The sequence below is a fragment of the Lepidochelys kempii genome, chromosome 10, assembly GCF_965140265.1.
Source record: "Lepidochelys kempii isolate rLepKem1 chromosome 10, rLepKem1.hap2, whole genome shotgun sequence".
NCBI classification, from domain to species: Eukaryota; Metazoa; Chordata; order Testudines; family Cheloniidae; genus Lepidochelys; species Lepidochelys kempii.
In genome coordinates this window covers 22,862,877-22,885,792 of record NC_133265.1, presented here as the reverse complement: position 1 = coordinate 22,885,792, position 22,916 = coordinate 22,862,877, and the positions used below count along the sequence as shown (strand labels likewise).

Here is a 22,916-nt window from a genome sequence, read left to right as displayed (position 1 = left end):
CCAAGACTGAGTAGGCTTGGGACCTGTTCTTGACCCTGGGTCTCAACCTCTACTTAATTTGTTAAGAGTTGCCACCATGCAAACAAAGGCAAAACAGGACTTCTCCATCCCCACAATTATATATGTAATTTCGATCACATTTAGCAAATAAGAATACAAAAGGCTAAACCCCAGCTATGGCAGATACACACAGCACAGGAAGGCAGGGGGTGGTCTTCAGGGAGCTGGTTTGGCTGATTTTCTGGCTGATTTGTTCCAACAGAGTGGTCTCCTGAATTTAAGTTACAGTGAAGTATGACTTTCATGGAGTGCCCTTGTTTAAAATTATGTACACAATTAGGGTAACTGCATGAATGGGAGAGGAGGATACCCTTTAGTTTTAAACGATGAAAATTCAGAAAAATGAACTCTGCAATCCTATTCTTCAAAATGTGATTAAACCCTCAATGTAATTGCAGTTATGAGCTGTACCTTTTCACTCAAAACCACCACATCATGAAAGGTATTAGTAGTCACTTCAGTGATTACGTGGTGTGCGGGAAAATGAACTGAAGAGTCACCAACAAGATGCCTTTTCAAGGGACTGTAGAGAATGCTGAAGTTTTGAATGAAGTTCTCTAAAATGAAAGAGGGACATTAAGAAAGTTATTCCAGCTTCATTATACCTGTAATATCTAGGCTGCCTGTTTTTATTTTGGGTTTCAGAAGACAAACTGACTTATGGCATAAAAGAAAAATACAAATCTAGTTTACAAGCCCTAAATATAATTTCTGTAGTCTTACCTCAGTTTCTGATTAATGTCCATTCAAATGGGTCATCTTTTGCCTTGATTATTACAACCTTCTCTTCACTGGCGTCATTGCTTTTTACCTTGTTCTTACTTAACTCGAGGTGTCTCAACCTTTTTCTTGTTGAGGCCCCCCATAAAAACTCCAGAGACCAGCAGGACTCAGGGCTCTGGGCCGGGGAGGGGGCATAGGCATAGTTTGACTTCTATTTTGTAAGGGGGAAAGGGCTGGCGGGGCTCAGGCCAGCTCCACACAGTGGGGTCGAGGGAGAGAGTGCCACCTCCACCCCGACTCACCTCAGCAGACCAGCCTGTTTGGGTTGTGGGGGGCTGCAACCAAAAAAAGTAACTCAAAGGGGGGACTCAGTTCAAAAAGTTTGAAAACCACTCAGGGTGCAGGCAGGGGGTACTTAGGCACTGTGTGCAGTCAGGGGTGTGGCTCAGGGAGTAACCAGGGGCTGTGTTCAGGCAGGAGAGTAGCTGAAGGGTGAAGGCAGAGGGTAGCTCGGGGCTGTGTGTGTGCAGGGTGGTAGCTCAGGTTTCAGGGAGAAAGACAGCTAGGGGCTGTGTGCCAGGGGGGCTCCCCCTGCGGTGTCGGCTCCCCGAGGGCTCTGCAGGCCCCAGAGTTGGGTCCTCCCACCCAGGCAGCTTTTACCAGCTGTGTGAGCAGTCAAAGGGGGCTGGGAGCTGAGGAGCAGCTGCAACCCTGGGCACCAGCAGCAGATGAGGGAATGCCACAGCTGCCCGCTTCATGGTGCCGCCAACCAGAGAAGCAATTACCCTGCACTGCCTAGCTCCGGCTTCCTACCTACAACCTGGCCAGAGAGCTAGGCCTGAGGGGGGCTGGGGTAAAGGAGGAGGTAGGGCTACCCCGGACTGCCTCACTCTGGGTAAGACACTGCTTTTGAGGGGGCAACACCCTTGTGCTTCAGGTGGGGGGGGCACTGGGGCTCCTGGCTTCAGCCCCACACCACTCCTGGCTTCGGGGGCGGGGGGGAGGGCACAGCTTCAGCCCTGTGCCACTCCTGGCTTGGGAGGGTGTGTGTGTGGGGGGGGAACCAGCTTCAGCCTTGTGCCATTCCCAGCTTCAGCCTCACAGGGGGCGCTGGAGCTCAGGGCACTGGGTTTCAGCCACAGGGCCCCGTGGACTCCCTGAAAAGGCTCATGGACCCCTAGGGGCCCGCAGACTCTGGTTGACAACCGCTGTTCTAGTCTATCCAAAATGCTGCAATACAAATTTCCTCTCCTCTGATCAGACCACATGGTCAGTCCCAATTAGAACCCTTTCACTGGTTTTCCTTCACATTCTGCACCAAGTTCAAGTCTCCAGTACTCCGGTTCAAGACTCTGCACAATTCCACTCCTCCTTATATCTATGCTCTTATTTCTTCGTACTTACCCTCCCACTCTCCTTTGCTCTGCCCAAGTCCCTCTTCTAATTGCTTCTTTTATATCCTTCCCCCTAATCATCTTTCATGCCTATGTGCTTGGAACAATCTACTCTCTTTTGTGCGTCAAATGACCACATTCCCCCTCAAACAACTCTCTTTCCATAAAACTCACTTCTTCTCAGACAACTTTGAACAATAACCCACCAAAGATAGATATTAAAATAAAACACCACTTATCTGCACTGTCTTGAGACTTCATCATTTTCTATCACGTGTTACAACGTCAAAACTGTATTTCCTGTTCAATTTAGATCTGGGTCATAGTTCTGCTATGCACTGTATGATGTCAAGTACATTCAAGAACTGAGATTCGCATTATACAATGCCAGATGATACTCAAATAATAATTTAGTCATTTGGAAATTTTCTACATTGAGAACACTAGCATAAAAACTAAACAAAGTCAAGATTAAATTAATGACCAAAGTGAACAGGGAAAGCATATTATAGGTCCCTAAACAGGTGCATATGCATATAATAGTAAATTCAACCTTATTTTAAAAATTTAAACTCAACATTCATGAAAACCAAGACCAAACCAAAGCTCCATGTTTTTTAGAGCAACTAGATTTTGAAAGACTATGGGGTGTTTTTAGCTGTGGTGTATTTAAGAAACAAAAAAGATGAGGTCTGTCTTTTTAACTGTCTTAAGTGCTCATGATATTTTTTTAGAAACAATCTGTAAGGTTTCTCATTGGACCAACAGTTAGATCTATTACTGTAATTAGCTTCTCATTGCAAGAATATCTGTGTTTAAAAATTGGTACTCTACTTAAGGAGTATGGGAAGAATATGGGAGTTGGGTTTGTTTTTTTTTTAAATGTCTTAGTCACTTAAGTATTTGCTTAAGTTATTTTTCAATTTCTGCTATAAAATGTGACTATGCAACTGGCCCAGGGCAAGAAATGATGTAAGAACAATGCAAATACACCGATCTGAGCAACTTATTTTAATACTCAATTATGAACACAGATGAATTTGCTTCTCTTCCCAGGCATTATTGCCTACATTACAAGCCTGATTTTTACATGAACTTGCCTCTTCCCTTTCAACATTGCCTAAATTAAAGGCATGATTTTCAAAACTGTATGCTTGCACTTTTCATGCCCAAAAGGTACACTTAATTTCTGCAAGAAAGTAACAAGACTAGTATGCAAAGTGGGTATTTTCATGTGTAAAAGGCTAGTTATATATCTTGTGTGTACCATTCAAATTACTGGGCACACAGGTTAGGAATGTAATTCACGTGCTCTTCTGAGCAAATGACTGCACATGTGCTGTTTTGGAAATAAGCATGTAAAAGTCTGGAAAAAAGTATCTAATGGCAGAAAAAGAATCAAATTACTAAATTAATTTAGAAATGGTTTCAAATACAGTTAAAAAAACAAAGGTACCGTAATTTGACTAAATACACCTCATATCTCTGTCTTGATAAATTTATTCTGACAAAAGTATGTGCACACAAGAATATAAGAACTGCCATACTTCTTTTTTTAACCCATTTTTTCTTTTGGCCATCACAAGATTCTACAGCAATGAGTTCCGTGGCTAACTGTGGGTTGTGTGAAAAAGTACTTCCTCTTGTTTGTATTAAACCTGTTGCCTATTCATTTCATTGGGTGACCCCTGGTTTTTGTATTGTGGAAAAGAGTAAATGACACTTCTCTATTCATTTTTATTCCACACCATTCATGATTTTATAAACCTCAATCATATCTTCCCATAATTATCTCTTTTCTAAGATGAACATCCCTTATCTTTTTAGGCTCTCTTGGTATGGAAGCCATTCCATACTCCTAATCATCTCTGTTGCCCTTCTCGGAACCTTTTCCAGTTCCACTATATCCTTTCTGAGATGGACAACCAGAATTGGACACACATGGATTTATACAGTGGCATTATATTTTTTGTCTTATTTTCTTATACCTTTCCTAATAGCTCCTAACATTCTGTTAGCCTTTTTGACTGCTGCTGCACACTGAGCTGAAGTTTTCAGAAATCTATCCATGCTGACTCTGAAATCTCTTTCTTGTACGGTAACATAGCTAACATAGAACCCATCATTATACATGTGTAGTTGGGATTATTTTTTCCAATGTGCACTGCTTTGCACTTATCAATGTTTCATTTTATTCATTAATTTCATCTGCCAGTTTGTTCCCCAGTCACCCAGTTTAGTGAGATCCCCCTAGAATTCTTCACAGTCAGCTATGGACTTCACAATCTTAGATACTTTTGTAACATCTGCAAACTTTGCTACTTCATTGTTTACTCCCTGTTCCAGATAATTAATGAATATGTTGAACAGCAGGTTCCAGCACAGGTCTTTGGGAGACCCCACTGCTTACCTCTTTTTGTTGTGAAAATGAACCATTTATTCCTACCCTTTGCTTCCTATCTTTTAACCGATAGTTACCGATCCATGAGAGGAACTTCCCTATTATCCCATGACTAATTTCCTTAAGAACTTTTGATGAGGTGCCCTGTCAAAGGCTCTCTGAAAATCCAAGTACTGCATGTTGACTGAATCACCCTTATCCACATACTTGTTGACACCCTCATATAATTCTAATAGATTGGTAAGACATGACTTCCCTGTACAAAAGTGGTGTTGAGTCTTCCCCAATAAAGCATGTTTATCTATGTATCTGATCATTCCATTCTTTACTGTAGTTTCCACCAATTTGCCCAGCACTGAATTTAGGCTCACTGGCTCCCAATTGCAAGGATCATCTCTGGAGCCTTTTTAAAAGCTACATTACAGTTACCTTCCAGTCATCTGGTACAGAGGCTTGTTTCAGTAACAGGTTACATACTACAGTTAGTAGTTCTGCAATTTCATATCTGAGTTCCTTCAGAACTCTTGAGTGAAGACCGTCTGGTCCTGGGGACTTATTATGGCTTAATTTATCTATTTGTTCTAAAACCTCTTGTATGATAGTATTTCAGGTTTGCAGCCAAAAGGAATAGCTCTGCAATGGATATCTCCCCCACATCCTCTACAGTGAAGACCAATGTAAAGGATTTGTTTAGCTTCTCTCAGTGGTCTTTTTCTCCCGGGGTGCCCCTTTAAACTTTGGTCTTCTAGTGGCCCACTTCCTGTTTGTCAGGCTTCCTACTTCTGACATTTGTAACAAAATTCTTACTGTTAGTTTTTGCATTTTTTAGCAAGTTGCTTCTCAAATTCTTTGTTGGCCTGCCTTATTATACTTTTACACTTAACCTGCCAGTGTTTGTTCTCCTTTCTATTATCTTCATTAGATTTTGACTTTCAAATGTTAAAAAGATGACCTTTTGCCTCTAAATGGCCTCCATTTACTCTTCTGTTTAGCTATGGTGGCATTCTTTTGGTCCTCTTATTGTCTTTTCTGATTCACGGTATACTTTTAGTCTGATCCTCTATTATGGTGATTTTAAATAGCCCCTATGCTGCTTGCAGGCATTTATCCTTGTGACAGCTCCTTTTAATTTCACACTAACAAGCATCCTCATTTTTGTGTAATTCCCCTTTTAAAGTTAAATGTTACCATGATGGGTTTATATTAGGGCTGTTGATTAATCACAGTTAACTCATGCGATTAACTCAAAAAAAAATTAACTGCGATTAAAAACAATTTATCACGATTAATCGCACTGTTAAACAATAGAATACCAATTGAAATTTATAAATATTTTTGGATGTTTTTCTACATTTTCAAATATATTGATTTCTATTACAACACAGAATACAAAGTGTACAGTACTCATTTTATATTAGTTTTATTCCAAATATATGCACTGTAAAAATGATAAACAAAAGAAATAGTATTTTTCAATTCATCTCATACAAGTACTGTAGTGCAATCTCTATTGTGAAAGTGTAACTTACAAATGTAGATTTTTTTTGTTACACAACTGCACGCAAAACCAAAACAATGTAAAACTTTAGAGCCTACAAGTCCACTCAGTCCTACTTCTTGTTCAGCCAATCGCCAAGACAAAACAAGTTTGTTTGCATTTACAGGAGATACTGCTGCCTGCTTCTTATTTACAATGTCACCTGAAAATGAGAAGAGGCATTCACATGGCACTTTTGTAGCCAGCATTGCAAGGTATTTACGTGCCAGATATGCTAAACATTTGTATGCCCCTTCATGCTTCGGCCACCATTCTGGAGGACATGCTTCCATGATGAGGATATTCATTAAAAAAATAGTGTGTTAATTAAATTAGTGACTGAACTGCTTGGGGGGAATATTGTATGTCTCCTGCTCTGTTTTATCTACATTCTGCCATATATTTCATGTTATAGAAGTCTCGGATGATGACCCAGCACATGTTGTTTGATTTACGAACACTGTCACTGCAGATCTGACAAAACGCAAAGAAGATACCAATGTGAAATTTCTAAAAATAGCTACAGCACTCGACCCAAGGTTTAAGAATCTGAAGTGCCTTCCAAAATCTGAGAGGGAAGAGTGTGGAACATGCTTTCAGGAGTCTTAAAAGAGCAACATTTCAATGTGGAAACTACAGAACCCAAACCACCAAAGAAGAAAATCAACCTTCTTCTGTGGCATCTGACTCAGATGATGAAAATGAGCATGCATCGGTCCACACTGCTTTGGATCGTTATCAAGCAGAACCCCTCATCAGCATGGATGCATGTCCTCTGGAATGGTGGTTGAAGCATGAAGGGACATGTGAATCTTTAGCGCATTTGACATGTAAATATATTGCAATGCAGGTTACAACAGTGCCATGAGAACGCCTGTTCTCACTTTCAGGTGATGTTGTAAACGAGAAGTGGGCAGCATTATCTCCTGCAAATATAAACAAACTTTTCGTCTGAATGATTGGCTGAAGTAGGACCGAGTGGACTTGTAGGCTCTAAAGTTTTACATTGTTTTATTTTTGAATGCAGTTATTTTTTGTACATAATTCTTACATTTGTAAGTTCAACTTTCATGATAAAGAGATTGCACTACACTACTTATATTAGGTGAACTGAAATATACTATTTCCTTTGTTTTTTTACAGTGCAAATATTTGTAATAAAAATAAATATAAAGTGAGCACTGTATACTTTGTATTCGGTGTTGTAATTGAAATCAATATATTTGAAAATGTAGAAAACATCCAAAAATATTTAAATAAATGGTATTCTATTACTGTTTAACAGTGTGATTAATCAATCATGCAATTAATCATGCAATTAATGATTAATTTTTAATCATTTGACAGCCCTAGTTTATATATATATATATATATATCATCCCCCTTCCCTCCCCCGCCCCCAAGGATACTAAATTTAAGTGAGCAGTTCAGTTATAGTTACTTCTGGACCAGATCCTGTGGTCCACTTAGCACTAAATCAAGAATTGCCTCTCTTCTGTGGGTTCCAGAACTAGTTGCTCCAAGAAACAGTCATTCATGGTGTCTAGAAATTTTATCTCTGCATCACACTCTGAGGTGACATTTACCCACTGAATCACTGAAATCAATCATTATTACTGTGCTTTCTGCTTTTGTGGCCTCTCTAACCTCCCTTAGCATTTCGCAATCACTGTCACCATCCTGGTCAGGTGGTCAGTAGTTTACTCCTATTGCTATACTCTTTTTAGTCAAGCATGGAATTTCTGTCCATAGAGTTTCTATAGTACAGTTTGTTTCATTTAAGATTTTTACTTTATTTGATTCTATGCTTTCTTTTACATATAATGCCATGCCCCCACCAGACAGTTTGAAAGTAGCCACCAATAACTTTTAATATGGCATTTTGCACTAAGACTGGTTTCAGAAGGAATCATACGTTTTAGTAAAAACTGTGTTTAAAAAGAAACCAGAGTACAATGCAGTTAAGTCTAAACAAAAGAAATCCAGAACCTGATCTCAGGGGATATAATACCCAAGGGAAATAATTGCAGGAATTGGAAAATGTGAATTTAGAAGTTTTTATAAAAATAAGATGATTAAAAGTGTATTGTCAACTACTTATCTTGTATACAATAATAGATAATCTAATTGTAACATGATACATTAATGATACCCTAATCTAATGTTTAACAGTAAAACAAATTCAGGATTAGGACTGCTTGTTGGTATCTTTAAGTATAGAGAATTGTGTCTCGGTAGGGGAAGGACGAAAGGCCATCCCTCCCTCCTATTATAATGGAATGGATAATCTAAATCCCACATCCATGGATCTGAGGTAAATTTATTCACCATACAGGGGGGGACAAAAGAAATATCTTGCCTGACTAGAAAAAGAGTTTTAAATCTTAAACAAAAAAATTGTCAGAGACTCCTTCCTGTCCCCAGAGGTGGTCAGATCTAATCCCAATGGACCACATGGCATACCTGCCAAGCAAGCACTGAGAATGGGGCAAGGAAGAGCACTTTCATGGATACAGCATGAAAAGTAATCAGACATAGTAGGAAACAACTTTTGGGAGTAGGGTAAAAAGAGCTGCTATACCCAAAACACTCTTATGGGGGAAAGTCTAGTCAATGGTGTTGGATGACTTGGATTTGCCTCATTCTCACCCACCAACTTTTGTGGGGTCAGAGCAGAGATTGATAGCCACCAGTAGGGGGTGAGGGACTGCAGCTCCTCCACTTACAGAAGCCACTGCTCCACATAGCTATTTATTTTTTTAATTCTCATACCCCACTTATCACCATGGCATCCAAGAACAACAGAAGAACCAGCCCACTGCCAAGAGTCACTACCCAAGGAGTGGCTACTGGAAGAAGACATTCACTACCAACTCTGCATTCTGGAAGTCATTACCAAACAGCTGGAGCTGCTGAACTCAAACAATACTATTTCCATACAAATGTGTTCTGTAATATAAAATGATGTGAGTACCAAATACATGCTTTTGTAAGTACACGATTTTAGGAATAAAATGCATTTTAAACATTTTCTCCGAGGCATCAGCAGTTATTTAGTTTGAGCTACGGTACACTTCTTTAAAACTGCTGGCAATCTGGTTTTGTGGATTGACCACTTAGGGAAATTCCTATAGTTTGATGACATACCTATTGTCAACCGATTGACAAATACTAGGAGGTTGAGGTTTGCAAAATTTCCACTTGAACTGAGTAAGTTATTCCTGGATTGTGAAATTATTAGTTCTTTTATCATACCCTAGAACAACCCTTTACAGTTTTATTAATGATTAAGCAGATGAAGATCCACAATGCTTTTCACAGTCTCACTTTATAAATTGACCTGCTTTTGTCAATAACATGTTTTTCAAAATTATTATTCTTTGCCAACTCCATCCTATCTTCATTTAATGTATTCACTTACTTTAAATTTTGAATACAAGATTGCTGCATACCGTACCTAGAGTAGATTTTATAAGTGTTTGATTCTGATCCAAGATATAGTTTGCCTCTTCCTTCAGGTCAACAATGGCAGCAAATTCCTTCACATGAGTAGATCTTGATGCTCCGAGTCTCTCTGCATACATCCAAAACAAATTTGAATCCAGTAGATAGAGATTCAAGGTCTTGTTGGTCCTGCACCTCAGGCCAGTAATGTGAGTGCCATTAATGCGAAAGTCAGGAGAAAAATAATTCCTATCCTCAATGTGAGGAATAGAATGTTGGGTATCATCCTTACCTTTCTTCCCATGGGAAGAAAATGCTACTTTAGGGGTCTGAAATATGGTCTTTTCAGAACTAATTACATTTATCAGACCCCTATTTACTGTCCTGCAACATGCAGTGTAGTAGCTAAAAGGACTATAGAAACTTAAGAAATTGCTGCATTCTATGGTATTTGATACAAATTGGAAAAAGGTATGTTCCTTGAGGTAGAAAGAGTCCAAAGCTGCTTCTATCTCTAAAAAGTTACACTGTGGTACATTGACTTGACTTGGTTTGACCCCAACCGTCTGGTTAACACAAAGCTCACAGACATTGTGAGTCCTAGAGATTGAGTGCCAGTGAGGGAGCACCACCGTGTTGCAGCATGGGTACTTTGTTATGGAGGATGTTTCTGCAACTTGGGTATGCGCATGTGGTACAATGGACTCAAAAACTGGTGAATTTGCATCTTTCAAGTGCTGAAGAACAGGTTCAGCTGCCTGGCTTTTACTACAGTTGTTGTATTCCAAGGCCACTTTGGTAATCTATAGAAAAAACAAATTACACAGAACTGTGATCAGTTATATATCATTCATGTATCAACATAGACAATATTTGTCCCAATTTTTTTGAAATACATAAAATATATTTAGTTTTAGATGTCCTATCCTGGAATTTTAGACACAGGGCCAACTCTTACCCTTCAATTTTACAAAAAGAAAAGGAGGACTTTTGGCACCTTAGAGACTAACAAATTTATTTGAGCATAAGCATCCGGTGAAGTGAGCTGTAGCTCACGAAAGCTTATGCTCAAATAAATTTGTTAGTCTCTAAGGTGCCACAAGTCCTCCTTTTCTTTTTGCGGATACAGACTAACACGGCTGCTACTCTGAAACCTTTAATTTTAATTTCTTACCCAAAGCCATAGGATGCACTGTTGCTTTATTATGAATTTAAATTTAAAAAAAAATCTCCAATTATAGTATGTGCTTAAGAACAGTAATGAGTGACAACAAGCCACTCTAAAAAGATCTTCCATTTATACATAGTCAGCTCAAAACCCTCTTTATATTTATTTTTATATTTATATTTATATTTGTTAGGCTGCGTTCCTAAATCCTGTGTTATTTGACACATTATCCAATATATCCGTTTTCGATAAAGATGATGAAAAATAAATTAAAGCAAAATATATAATGCTTAAGTCATTCTTAACATCTCATTGTGAACATAACAAGAGTCATCCAGTCAAATCAACTACTGATATAAGGGTAAATCTTCCTGTCCTTCTGTGGGCAGAACTTCCATTTATTTCAATAGTGACATTATCTGCTGCTGACTTCATCAGAAGTTTTGCTTGAAAAACGGACTTCTGGATTTGGTCACTAAACTGGGTCCTCATTTCATTAAAGATATCAATATTGCCACTCAATTGAAAACATATGGACATGAAAGGTTCTCTCCTTCACAAACAGTATTCTAAATTTATATTAAACTCAGGGTTTCCATTTCCGAAGAATTAGTGGAGGTTTGGTTTTGGGGTTTTTTTTTTTTTTTTTTTTACACTTTTCTTCAGAGTTTGAGATACTCATTATGATACTAAAATTCCCCATTATGAAAATTCTTGTGTCCTAGTAGGAATTTATTTTACAGCCATTAAGAATATGCACAGTAGGCCAGGCCTCATTTACAGTAGTTACTGGGGCTTTTTCACCTACTCTTTTTGTCTTTCTCTAATCCATCATATTCTGAAAAAAACTGCAAACTGGAATATTCTTAAATTTCTAATGAGTTTATTGTAGCAGAACAGATAGGACAGAGAGATGAAATGAACAGCAAAAAGAGACAGTGTGATTATGTCGTCCCCCCCCAAGTATTGTGTTAAACAGTTAAAAATACATGCACATTTTCCTACTAGTACTTTTCCATATTAGCAATCCTTGCAAGTTGTCACGGGGATATTGTGAGATTATGACTGTGAGGGAAGCTGGATCACATGATCATCTCTCAGCTGTGGTCCACAATGACAACTTCTGTGATAGTTTTTTTTTTTTTTTTTTTAAAGGAATCATTGGCATAGCCTTTTCTTTTTATATACTTAATAGTTCCTGAAAATGTCAGATTAGATTCTATAAAGGCTCATTCCTTCATGTTGTAACCTACTCTAAAGAATGTGAACAGATGTTGGAGGATGCCTGAATTTTTTTATTTTTTTTTATAAACTGAAAAAACATATTTGCATTACAAAATCTTATTTCAGTGAGCTCTAATCAGAGAAAGTTATAGTTTTTGAGCACTGCTAACATACAATGAATTGACACCTTCATGCTGTGTGAATGCCTTATAGGCAAATGGTTTCAGAGCCAAATGAAATTCACAAAGGCTGCTGGCTGCAGTAACCATTTCTCCTTGTGGTAAACAAGTTGCATAATATACTGTAGCTTCTTATGCCCACTTTAACACACTGTCATGCTACAGTAACCAGGATTCCCTGTATCTGTTTTAATGCTTTGATATAAATAAATATTCTTCTCTTAACTAGAATAAATCAGAAACTGGGTGTACTGATTTTACTTTATCAAAATAGATGGCGGCTAATATTATAGACTGTATAATCTGTGCCAAAAAACAGCTGAATTAAGCCTGCTTTACACTGAGCACAATTTGCTATAGGAATCGCTCCAGTTCCTTTCCAATCTTCTTCTTCGATCTCAATGATTTTGTAGGCAAACTGCTATGTGCCTTAAGCAATAAGGAAAATATGAAAATCACTGACATCATTAGAGACAAACTAGTAACAGATGTCACAAAAGCTAATTAGTTGGAAGCTAAGGCCTTTGTGACCTCATGAAATCCCATAGGCCCACAACTAGAAAAAGTGCTGAATAAAAAATGTGGGTCTGAACCTTCCCAAACCGTAAAATTTGGGATCCAGACCAAAATTTCTCACCTCAGAGCCCTCTCTCTAATGGGCTCTGGATCTGAAAACCATGAACTTTGCAGCTTGAACCTTCCTTCACCTCTAATTGGCCCAAACAAGAACCTCAGAGCTCAAGTCCATCTGAACTTTGAGAAAGCTTGGATCTGGAACCAAACTTCAGGGGGTTTAGGCCATTACTTTTCATAATATCATGCTCCAACAGCCCAGCATCCCACAACACAAACAGTACCAGCTGAACTGGAAAATATGCTGACTACCTCCTACAGGACTTGAAATTCCTGCCTCGGATGCCTCTTTATAGCAATCCTGCAGTCTGTGGTAAATGCAAGGAATTACAAGGGTTACCAGTCACTGTGTGTGCAAACAGAATAAGCTATTGTAAAGATATATAAACTGGAATAGATTCATGCTGCTGAGAAGTTTGCAAGCAAATTTATGCAAGACTTGCAGAAGTGGAATTTGTCGTGTCTGGCTTTTGTATATGTTCATGACAATAACAGTAATGGTGTATTGGCAAAAAGACCACAATAAGTGAGTCCTTGTTTCAGATATACCTCTGACACGTCCCCCAAAGATGGATTTGCCTGTGGAACCATGGGTAACGCAGTTGGTAACTAAAAGTTTTGATGTACAGTTTCACCTTGATACATTAGCTACGACAGCTTTGCAGTCAAAATGGTTTAAACTCAACACCCTTCATAAATGTCTGTTTATGTAATGAAGTACTATGAGAACTGCAACTGAAACCATAATCTCAATTTTAGAGTCAAATTTACATCTCTCCACACAAATTTGATACAACAGACTTTAATTACTGCAAATTATTTACATTAGAAAAACTGAACCAACTGAATTAATCCTAATGCTGAGCCATTCCAAGTTCCCAATCCCATACTCAGACCACTACACATCATTGACTCTAGCAAAGCAAGAATCTTAGAATTATGTTGGTTTAATTTCTTTAGCAGAGAGAAAGGAAAGAGGAAATTTGACTGGGAATCATGCTCTGCTAACTTAAGAAAACACCTCTGGATTATTAACGAAGCCATTTCTAGTGTCAGATGCCCAGTTTGAGGATAGATATTATTGAAACTGACTTTGAAACTGGTAATTTACAAGAATTCTACATAAGTGCCACTTAAGATCAAATTAGTGCATGTAAACAAGGTTAACTGGGTTCAAGCAGATGAAACAATGCCTTAAGACTTTGGACAATACAAAGACAGCAGCAAACATCAATGTCACAATTAACTTTTTAAATACCAGTGGCATTACAATGATGATTCTTTCATATATAAAAATGGCTGGTCCTTCAGCCCATTGAGAAAACACACCGAAGACCAGGAATGTCCCCTTTCAACAGAGGGTGAGAATAAAGCGTGTAAGTAAGATGGATATAAATTAAAAATATAAAAAGATTGCATCAATCTTTCTTTATAATCTGATATTGTTTTTCCAATAGAATCGCAAGGACCACCCTGGGATTTATAGGGTTAAATGTTCTTTACTACTATTTTTTCCATTGGAAGGCACCATAATAAATCCTTTCAATTTCTCAATGGCAACATTAGGTTCACTTAACTAACTCAATATGAAAAAAATATACACTAGTAACCATTCCCCTCTCCCTGTTTTTCATGAGAATTGGGATCTATAATTGTTACCATTAAGTATTCACAAACCACAAACTTTGGGCGGGGGGGTGGGGGAGGAGAGAATCAGACCCAGTATAAGCAATCTACACTATTCTGGGACATCAAGTAACACATAAATGTCACCCAATCTGTATCAATACATATAATTTCAAGTTAGATCTTTATGGAGTAGAAGCAACCCTCCTCATATAGACCTTTTTCTATGTTAGTATAGTGTCAACACAATGGGACTCAGATCCGTGACTGGGGCCTGCATGTTCTACCACAATAAAAAGAAATAATAATATATCTCACTTACTTCATCTAAAAGAGGATGACTTTCTGCTAAGGGATTGAAGGGTATAAATAAGAAAAGTGCTGGTCCCTTCTTCAGTTCATTGTTTAGTAGAAGGCTTTTTCCTCCATGTGGTCTCAACCAACGTATAAATGTCTCTCTGTTTTCTAGAGCCCACTTGCAAATATTCTCAGCTGTGTAGTTCATGACTTCACTTGAATAGATCTTAAAAGGGAAAAAAAATCATAATTAGTCCTCCTCATTTATTTAAATACACTGTTTACTGATGAATGAGGTACATAAGATGTCATATACTGTTATACATGTTATGTTGGTACTGTTACAGCTAGGATAATTTTTCTTTATGGACACTATTCAGCACCATTCTCGCCTTAGTCATTATTCCATAGATCCTTCCCTATAGATACTCTTCCCTACTCCTCTCCAACTCATAGTACCATGAGTAGAATCTCACACTGAAGTATGGCTCACTGTATTTCTAGTTCTCAGTTAAGATCTATCAGATGGTGGTCAAAAGCAAATTTAAAGCAATTTATTGTTTTCTCTTATTCTTTTGTTTTCCAACCAAGCTGTTGGTAATGCTTTTACCTCTGTATCAAGCAGCTCTGACAGCATTTTGAACGAATACTCCCAGCACTCCCTCAACCTCATTGTATTATTATTTCTTTGCTGAATACTGATAATGTGCTTAGAGCTGAAAAGAAAGTTCCTGCCTAAAGGAATTATGAAATCAACACCCACAAAGTGAACATTAAGGTTTTACCCTGCATCTCTAGTGTATGTTATTTTATCCAAAAATAAATAAATAATCAGACAGGACTTTCAGGGTGACAGACTACCTGTGCAACACCCTTATGTTCATAAGATTAAATTTTATCAGTTGTTATAAGGTAGAAGCTTTAACAATTTGTGTTATTCTGCCTCTCTAATGTAATTCCCACATTCTCTTCTGATTTTTCTCAATTCTTCTCAAATGCTTAAGACTTATGGCCCTCAACATCTTATAAATATATAAAATAAATGCTCTCATTCTCATCTTTATACATCTTTCCTTGCCGTCCACCTACACCTGGAACTTTCCTAACATAACGGCCTCTGCAAAGCCCATTAATGATAACCCATGTCAGTAAAATTTCAATGTCTCAGCTATTATAAAACCAAGCTGAACCACCATTAAAACAGAACCTTCCCTCTGGGTCTCCAAGTGGATTTTCCATTATCTGTTTATTTACACTGCAAGGTTCTTTGTGCAAGAACCATGTCTTCTGTATTCTAGATAGCACATAGTTGGGCTTAACAAATTTATGAAATTAATGCCATCCGCTCCTTTTCATCAATAAGTTTGTTTGACAGACTGGAATAGATAAATTGGAATAGAAATAAACAATTGCATCATAATCCTTTAGCAAGTTAGATCTTATTTGCAGATGATAAAATAATTTTGACTTGGGAAGGTAATATATTTAACTCTTACCTGCTTAAATATCATATTAGTCTGGTCAACAACATATTCTCTACCAAGCAGGTTCTTTTTTACTTTATTTTCTTACACTCATACCCCCTCACCTCTCTCCCTTCCTCCCAGAAAACGTGTACATTTCTATAAAAGTTTGTGGAGACTCTGGACCCTCAATATGTATCCATTTCAAAACTATTTCCAAAATGCTTCTCAAGTGACTTTAGATCTCTTTATTTCTCCTCTACACCTGATACAAATCTCCTCTTGTGTTTATTTTCACTAATGTGAAAGACCTCAGTTTCCAGATTAATATTGCCACTCACCTTGATTTATTATGGTGGACACCAGAAAAACCTCCCCACTATGTCTCTAATTTCATCACATTGACTCTCTTTAAATGCATCTTCTTTAAGAACCTGACGTAGCTGTGACTGCAATTCAATAAACTTTGGTATCACTGAGTGCGATTAACTAATTCAATGTTCTAAAAAAAGAATTTAAATTCTGCAGTCACTTAAAGCATGCTGTTTATCATGCACCATTATAATAGGTTTGCACAGACACCAGTTATTGTTTCATGTGATACATGAAAATCCTTCTTCATAATTTGAGCAGAATAAACTGTAAATACATGCCTTATCTCCATACCATTTCCACGGTTAACGAGGACATGCACAGAGATAAGGTCTTTACACTGAACAGCTATTCTGAAAGTTGCATTTCAGGGCTTTCCTTGCTCCTCCACCTTCATCAATTTCAACCAAAATTAATACTCCCAGCTACCATGAACACAGCTGACACTAGGATTACCCTTTTTGAGTTAACTCACTTAAGTAATTTCTCTACTTGAGTGTGATAAATCAGGTATCTTTAAAGCAAAATGAGCACAGCACGTTACGTATATTTCAGGGTGGCAGGGCAAAAGCACATCGTATTTTCATTTGAGCGCTCTAGAGGACCTTTGTGTTCACATTTCTGAAATATTTTACACCAGAAGATGGATTTTTGTAATGATACAAGGAAAGCATTTATTTTCCCCAAAACAGAGGGCAGACCAAAGCTTCCTGCTAAGGAAAAATAAATGAAACACAATTAACATTTCCATTAACAGTTATGTCCCATCCATGAGCCATTTCTTAACACTGAAGGTTGCAAAATTCTCTACATATGAGTATCTTCTCTCACATTCCTTGGTAACCAAAGGTTTGTTGACCTCAAATTTGATGGCAACAAACACTTGTGAGGTATTAAAACTATTATTTGGCATAAGAGAACACTACTGTTTTGGCAATTCTGTTCAGAAAGTAACTTTGACTTTGAACACTGTTATAAAACAATTTAATCTGTCTTTGTTTAGAATTCCTCTCACATGATGGACGGTACATAGTTCTGAGCCTCCCAGTAAACATCTTCAAATCAAAGCAATTAAACACCACAACATGTGTATTTATTATTAAAGAAAATGAGAGCATGCTTATGTACAGCAGCAGTCACTTTTGCCAAGCTAGATCATCACACAATAAGAACAGATGATTAGAACCAAAGACTATGGAATAATCACTTACTTCTCTTGTCATTAGAAACTATTAAAAACAGCACTTTTCTAATTATACTCTCTTTCTCCTAATTACATTGTAATTGATAAAATACATACAGGATGTTTGCATGAATAAATGATATAAAAATCTGGGTAACTAAAATTTGATCCAACAAAATCAAATAGAAATTTAAATAATAACCACTAATTACAAATGTAAACACACCAGAATGATAAAGAATATGTTACTTATCTTTTCCATTTAGAAGTGTGAAAATGTCATATTTTATTTTAGAATGACTGTTCAATTTCTTCCTAGAAACTGTTACATGACTTTTCAGGCTCAAAACTTTGAAGAAAACATCACTTTCATTAAATTAAATCATGCACACCAAAAGCTAACTCAAAAAGATGGAGAAAAGGGGAGGGAGATAGCAATTTGTTAAAGTTCTGCATTATTACAAAACTGTTCTTGGCTACCTCATTTTCTGTAGAACCTCTTTTTGGGATGCACCCATCTCTCTTCGGGAAATTTGCTAAACTCTTCTGACTAGTTCTCACTTTCTCTGCTGGAAATCCCCCACTTCACTATGATTTCCAGTTTTCGGTAGAAAAGAGAAATGAGACAGCTAACATAGGCTGAGGTTTATATTTTGCCATTATTACAATTACCCTATCCACGCAATCTCTCTGAGGTTTGGCTTGGACTATATACCACGCAAGGGTATACTACAGGGCAAGGTGGGAATATCACTTGCTTTTGCTTACAATATTTTACTTCAGTGGATTTTTCAGGATCAAGTGTTTCGATGCATATTGTATTTTCATGTATCACAATACAATTTTTAAATGAAACAATGTATCATACTGACTGCCCTTCCCCTCCTCCACTTAAAAAAAATTACTCATTTTCACCAAAGCAATATTCAGTACTTCATTGCAGTTTCTGGTATATGAGTTTGTTTTTTCTGAGAAATCAATCACAGGAAATATGGGGGAAACGATAACATGTACGATTACTTGTGCACCTATGTTGTAAGGCCAGCAGGATTTGGTCCTGTGTGGTCTGTGTTTCTCCTAGGTTCTTGTCAAGTAAAACTAATCAAAGAGACTGAAGGGTAGCAAGAAGGATCATCATCGGAATCACTACCTTTCTATTTATTACACCCTATGACTTCTCTGATACCAGTTCCAATATATTGGCAGCATGGATATTTCATGTGTGGAATGGAACTTTGAAGTGGACGTTATTCTGTGATGGCTGTGAACAAAGAAATGATAAACGGATTCCACCTCTTGGCCACTAAAATTTTGTTGCCACTCCTTGCTTCTCCTTCACACCATTCTCATTCTGATATCATGTATTTATTCACATCTATTATCCCAGACGACATAACTTGTTTCCCCTGATGCAAAGGCACTACTCAAGAGCTGTGAAGGACAGCCAATATAATATGGAATGTATTGTTTACATTATAAATGGATTAAATATGGACTGGGGCAACATGCTCCTCTCTATCAAATGTTTTTCACACTAAACTTTTGTTCATTTTAATATACTTAGTAAATGTATATTACTTTTTTTTTTTTTTTTTTTTTTTTTGGTGAGACAAAGACCCTATACAGACCAAACTCATGTGGCCTCACACCTCTGAGGTCCAAAGACGGTAGCACCCTTCTTAAAGATAACAAATCCATCAAAGATCACTGCCAGGAACACCAGCTTCTAAATTGAGAATCGACTGTGACTGATGACACCATCAACTCCATTCTTCAGTACCCAATATGGGAACCTCTTGCCAACCCACCAAACACCCGAGGAGGCAAAGCAATTAAACAAATGAAGAACAATAAAGCACCAGGTCCTGATGGCATACCAGCTGAAGTACGAAAGTAGGGGGAGAAACACTGATTAACAAGCTTCACTTGCGGCTCCTCAAAATCTGGTGCACCGAAGAAATCCCTGCTGACTTACGTAATGCTAACATTGTCACCATTTTCAAAAAGGGAGACAGGGCCGATTATGACAACTATCAAGGCATTGCCCTCCTCTCCATCACTGGGAAAACTCTTGCTAGAATCTTACTGAATCGCCTGCTTCCTCTTGCAGGGGAAGTACTTCTAGAGTGCCAGAGCAGCTTCAGAACATCACGAGGCACCACCGACATGATTTTTGCAGCCAGGCAGATCCAGAAAAAACGTCAACACCACCACCAGGATCTGTATATGGCCTTTGTCAACCGTGAGGCTCTGTGGAAAATCACGTCAAAGTCTGGCTGCCCAAGCAAAATCATCACCATTGTAAGACTCCTCCACGACCAGATGACTGAATCCGTCCTGTGCAGTGGCTCTACCTCTGAGCCCTTTGTCATCCGAACTGGCGTAAAACTGGCACCCACCCTTTTCTCCATTTTCTTAGCAGCTATGAAAACACTAACCCAAGACGGTCTACCACAGGGTACTGGCATCCAATATCGGATTGACGGCAACCTCTTCAACCTTTCTCGTCTCCGTACCAGAACTAAAGTTATATCGGCAACAATAACCGAACTCCAGTACGCAGATGATTGTGCTGTAGTTGCACACTCTTCAAACAGCCCTTAATTGCTTCTCAAAGCTTACAAAAGACTAGGGCTAACTCTGAACATCGGCAAAACAAAAGTTCTCCACCAGCCAGTCCCCGGTCAATCATCAGAGCCATCAAGGAAGATGTATATAGACAAAGAGTAACTGAAAAATGTAGAATACTTTGCCTATCTTGGCAGCCATGTCTCACAGAGGGCAGACATAGACATCGAGATTCAGCACAGAATTTGCTATGCTAGCCTTGCCTTTGGCAGACCGTCTGGCCGGGTGTTCAACAATCACATCATCAGAACACATAGTAGACTTTTAGTTTATAAAGTGGTGGTAATCCCAACTCTCCTCTATGGCTGTGAGATTTGGGTGAGCTATAGAAAACACCTGAAAAACCTGGAATGCCAGCACCAGCACTTTCTTTGGAAGAAATTCAACATAAACTGGGAGGATCATCCCACTAATGTCAATGTCCTCAAAGAGGCGCTGATTATCCAGCACCAGCTGGGGTGCAGCGGGCACTGTGTGTATATGCCTGATGAACACTTACCAAAACAATTGCTGTATGCCCAACTCACCAAAGGAGAAAGGAAATGAGGAGGCCAAAAGAAACGCTTTAAAGACACCCTCAAGATAAACATCAAGAGATGTGGCATTGACACCACACACACAGGGAGACAGCAGCCCAGGATAGGGATAACTGGCAAAGTCTTGTCAAAGAACAAACATCCACTTTTGAGGAAAATCTCCTTGCCCTGGTCACAGAAAAACGCCAGAACAGAAAGAAAAGACAACGGTCACACAGCAACTGTGACCCAACCCTGTCTTCCAACACCACCTGCAATGTCTGCCAACGAGCCTGTGGCTCAAGGATCGGACTCCTCAGTCACCTAAAGACTCATGAAAAATAAAACCTGTGAAAGAGATTATCCTCAACCTCGAGGAATTGCCGATGAGGTCCCTTAATTCAATATTCACTGTACACACATGGACAAAGGAATTTAAATAACTGACTGGCAGTATATTATGAAAGAGGTTAATTTTAGAAAGATGGAAAAGGCTACCTCTTTTGGGGGTGCTTATCAAATTGTCTCAATGTTTAATAATTGCATGAAGCATCTTTAAAACTTCCAGATTAATAAAGAAGAAACACATCATGAAGCTATGTTAAGAAGTTACTATCAAGAGGTTGTGGAAAAAGAGACTGTCAAACTAATTTGATATCTTTTTTGATGAGATTGCAAGTTTGGTTGATAAAAGTAACATGTTGTTCCAATATATTTAGACTTCTGTAAGGCATTTGACTTGGGACCACATGACATTTTGATTAAAAAAACTAGAAAGATATAAAATTAACATGGCAAACATTAAATGGATTAAAAACTGGCTAATTCATAGGTCTCAAAATGTAACTGTAAATGGAGACTCATCATCGATAAGAGATCGGTTCTTGGCCCTATGCTATTTAACATTTTTATCAATGACCTGGAAGAAATCGACACTGATGTAGTTTGCAGGTAAAAAAAAAAAAATGGGGGGACTGGTAAACGAAGACGACAAGTTACTGATACACAGCAATCTGGATCACTTGGTAAACTGGGCGCAAGCAAACAATATGCATTTTAATATGGCTAAACGTAAATGTATACACCTAGAAACAAAGAATGTAGGGCATACTTACAGGATGTGTTGGTGAGTATCTGAGTGTCTGTTGTGGGGACAGTTTGACCGTGTGCTTGATTGATTCTTTGAAAAGTGTGAATTGGGAGTGCTTTGTTCCAGGTGAGCCTTGAGTGGGCCTGATTGTTATAAAAAGGCAGTCAGCTGCGAACCAGCTGAGCGGCAAACAGCAGAGAGGCTAACAGAGGGAGTTCGCCTGGGGAGAGCCCACTGAGGCTTACATCTTGCCAGCTTCTCTGACTAGTTACTACAACTCCTGAGGAAGCTCGTAGAATGAAGGTAATATGGATGGGGAGTGTTCAGCTGTTGTGAGCTGCACCTGATGTGCCATGTTTGTCTTTCTTCCACAGGACAGAAGCGACTTTGTCTGTACAAAGTGCAAGCTGGTCTCCGTATTGGAAGAGAATCATAGAATAGAATCATAGAATATCAGGGTTGGAAGGGACCTCAGGAGGTCATCTAGTCCAACCCCCTGCTCAAAGCAGGATCGATCCCCAATTAAATCATCCCAGCCAGGGCTTTGTCAAGCCTGACCTTAAAAACTTCGAAGGAAGGAGATTCTACCACCTCCCTAGGTAATGCATTCCAGTGTTTCACCACCCTCCTAGTGAAGAAGTTTTTCCTAATATCCAACCAAAACCTCCCCCGCTGCAACTTGAGACGATTACTCCTTCTCCTGTCCTCTTCTACCACTGAATAGTCTAGAACCATCCTCTCTGGAACCACCTCTCAGGTAGTTGAAAGCAGCTATCAAATCCCCTCTCATTCTTCTGCAGACTAAACAATCCCAGTTCCCTCAGCCTCTCCTCATAAGTCATGTGTTCCAGACCCCTAATCATTTTTGTTGCCCTTCGCTGGACTCTCTCTAATTTATCCACATCCTTCTTGTAGTGTGGGGCCCAAAACTGGACACAGTACTTACTCCAGATGAGGCCTCACCAATGTCGAATAGAGG

The 22,916-nt window shown here is 38.6% G+C and overlaps 1 protein-coding gene across 2 annotated transcripts in view; it reads right to left on the bottom strand.

Moving 5' to 3' along the window:
* Positions 1–22,916, bottom strand: part of TXNDC11 (thioredoxin domain containing 11) — a 100,810-nt gene that overhangs the window by 13,381 nt on the left and 64,513 nt on the right. For both annotated transcript variants that reach the window (XM_073362418.1, XM_073362419.1), the window contains 3 exons: positions 14,712–14,912; positions 9,573–10,362; positions 472–617 (listed from right to left, as the gene is read on the bottom strand). In XM_073362418.1, the coding sequence (XP_073218519.1) occupies positions 472–617; positions 9,573–10,362; positions 14,712–14,912 (1,137 nt within the window). The remainder of the gene's footprint in view (positions 1–471; positions 618–9,572; positions 10,363–14,711; positions 14,913–22,916) is intronic.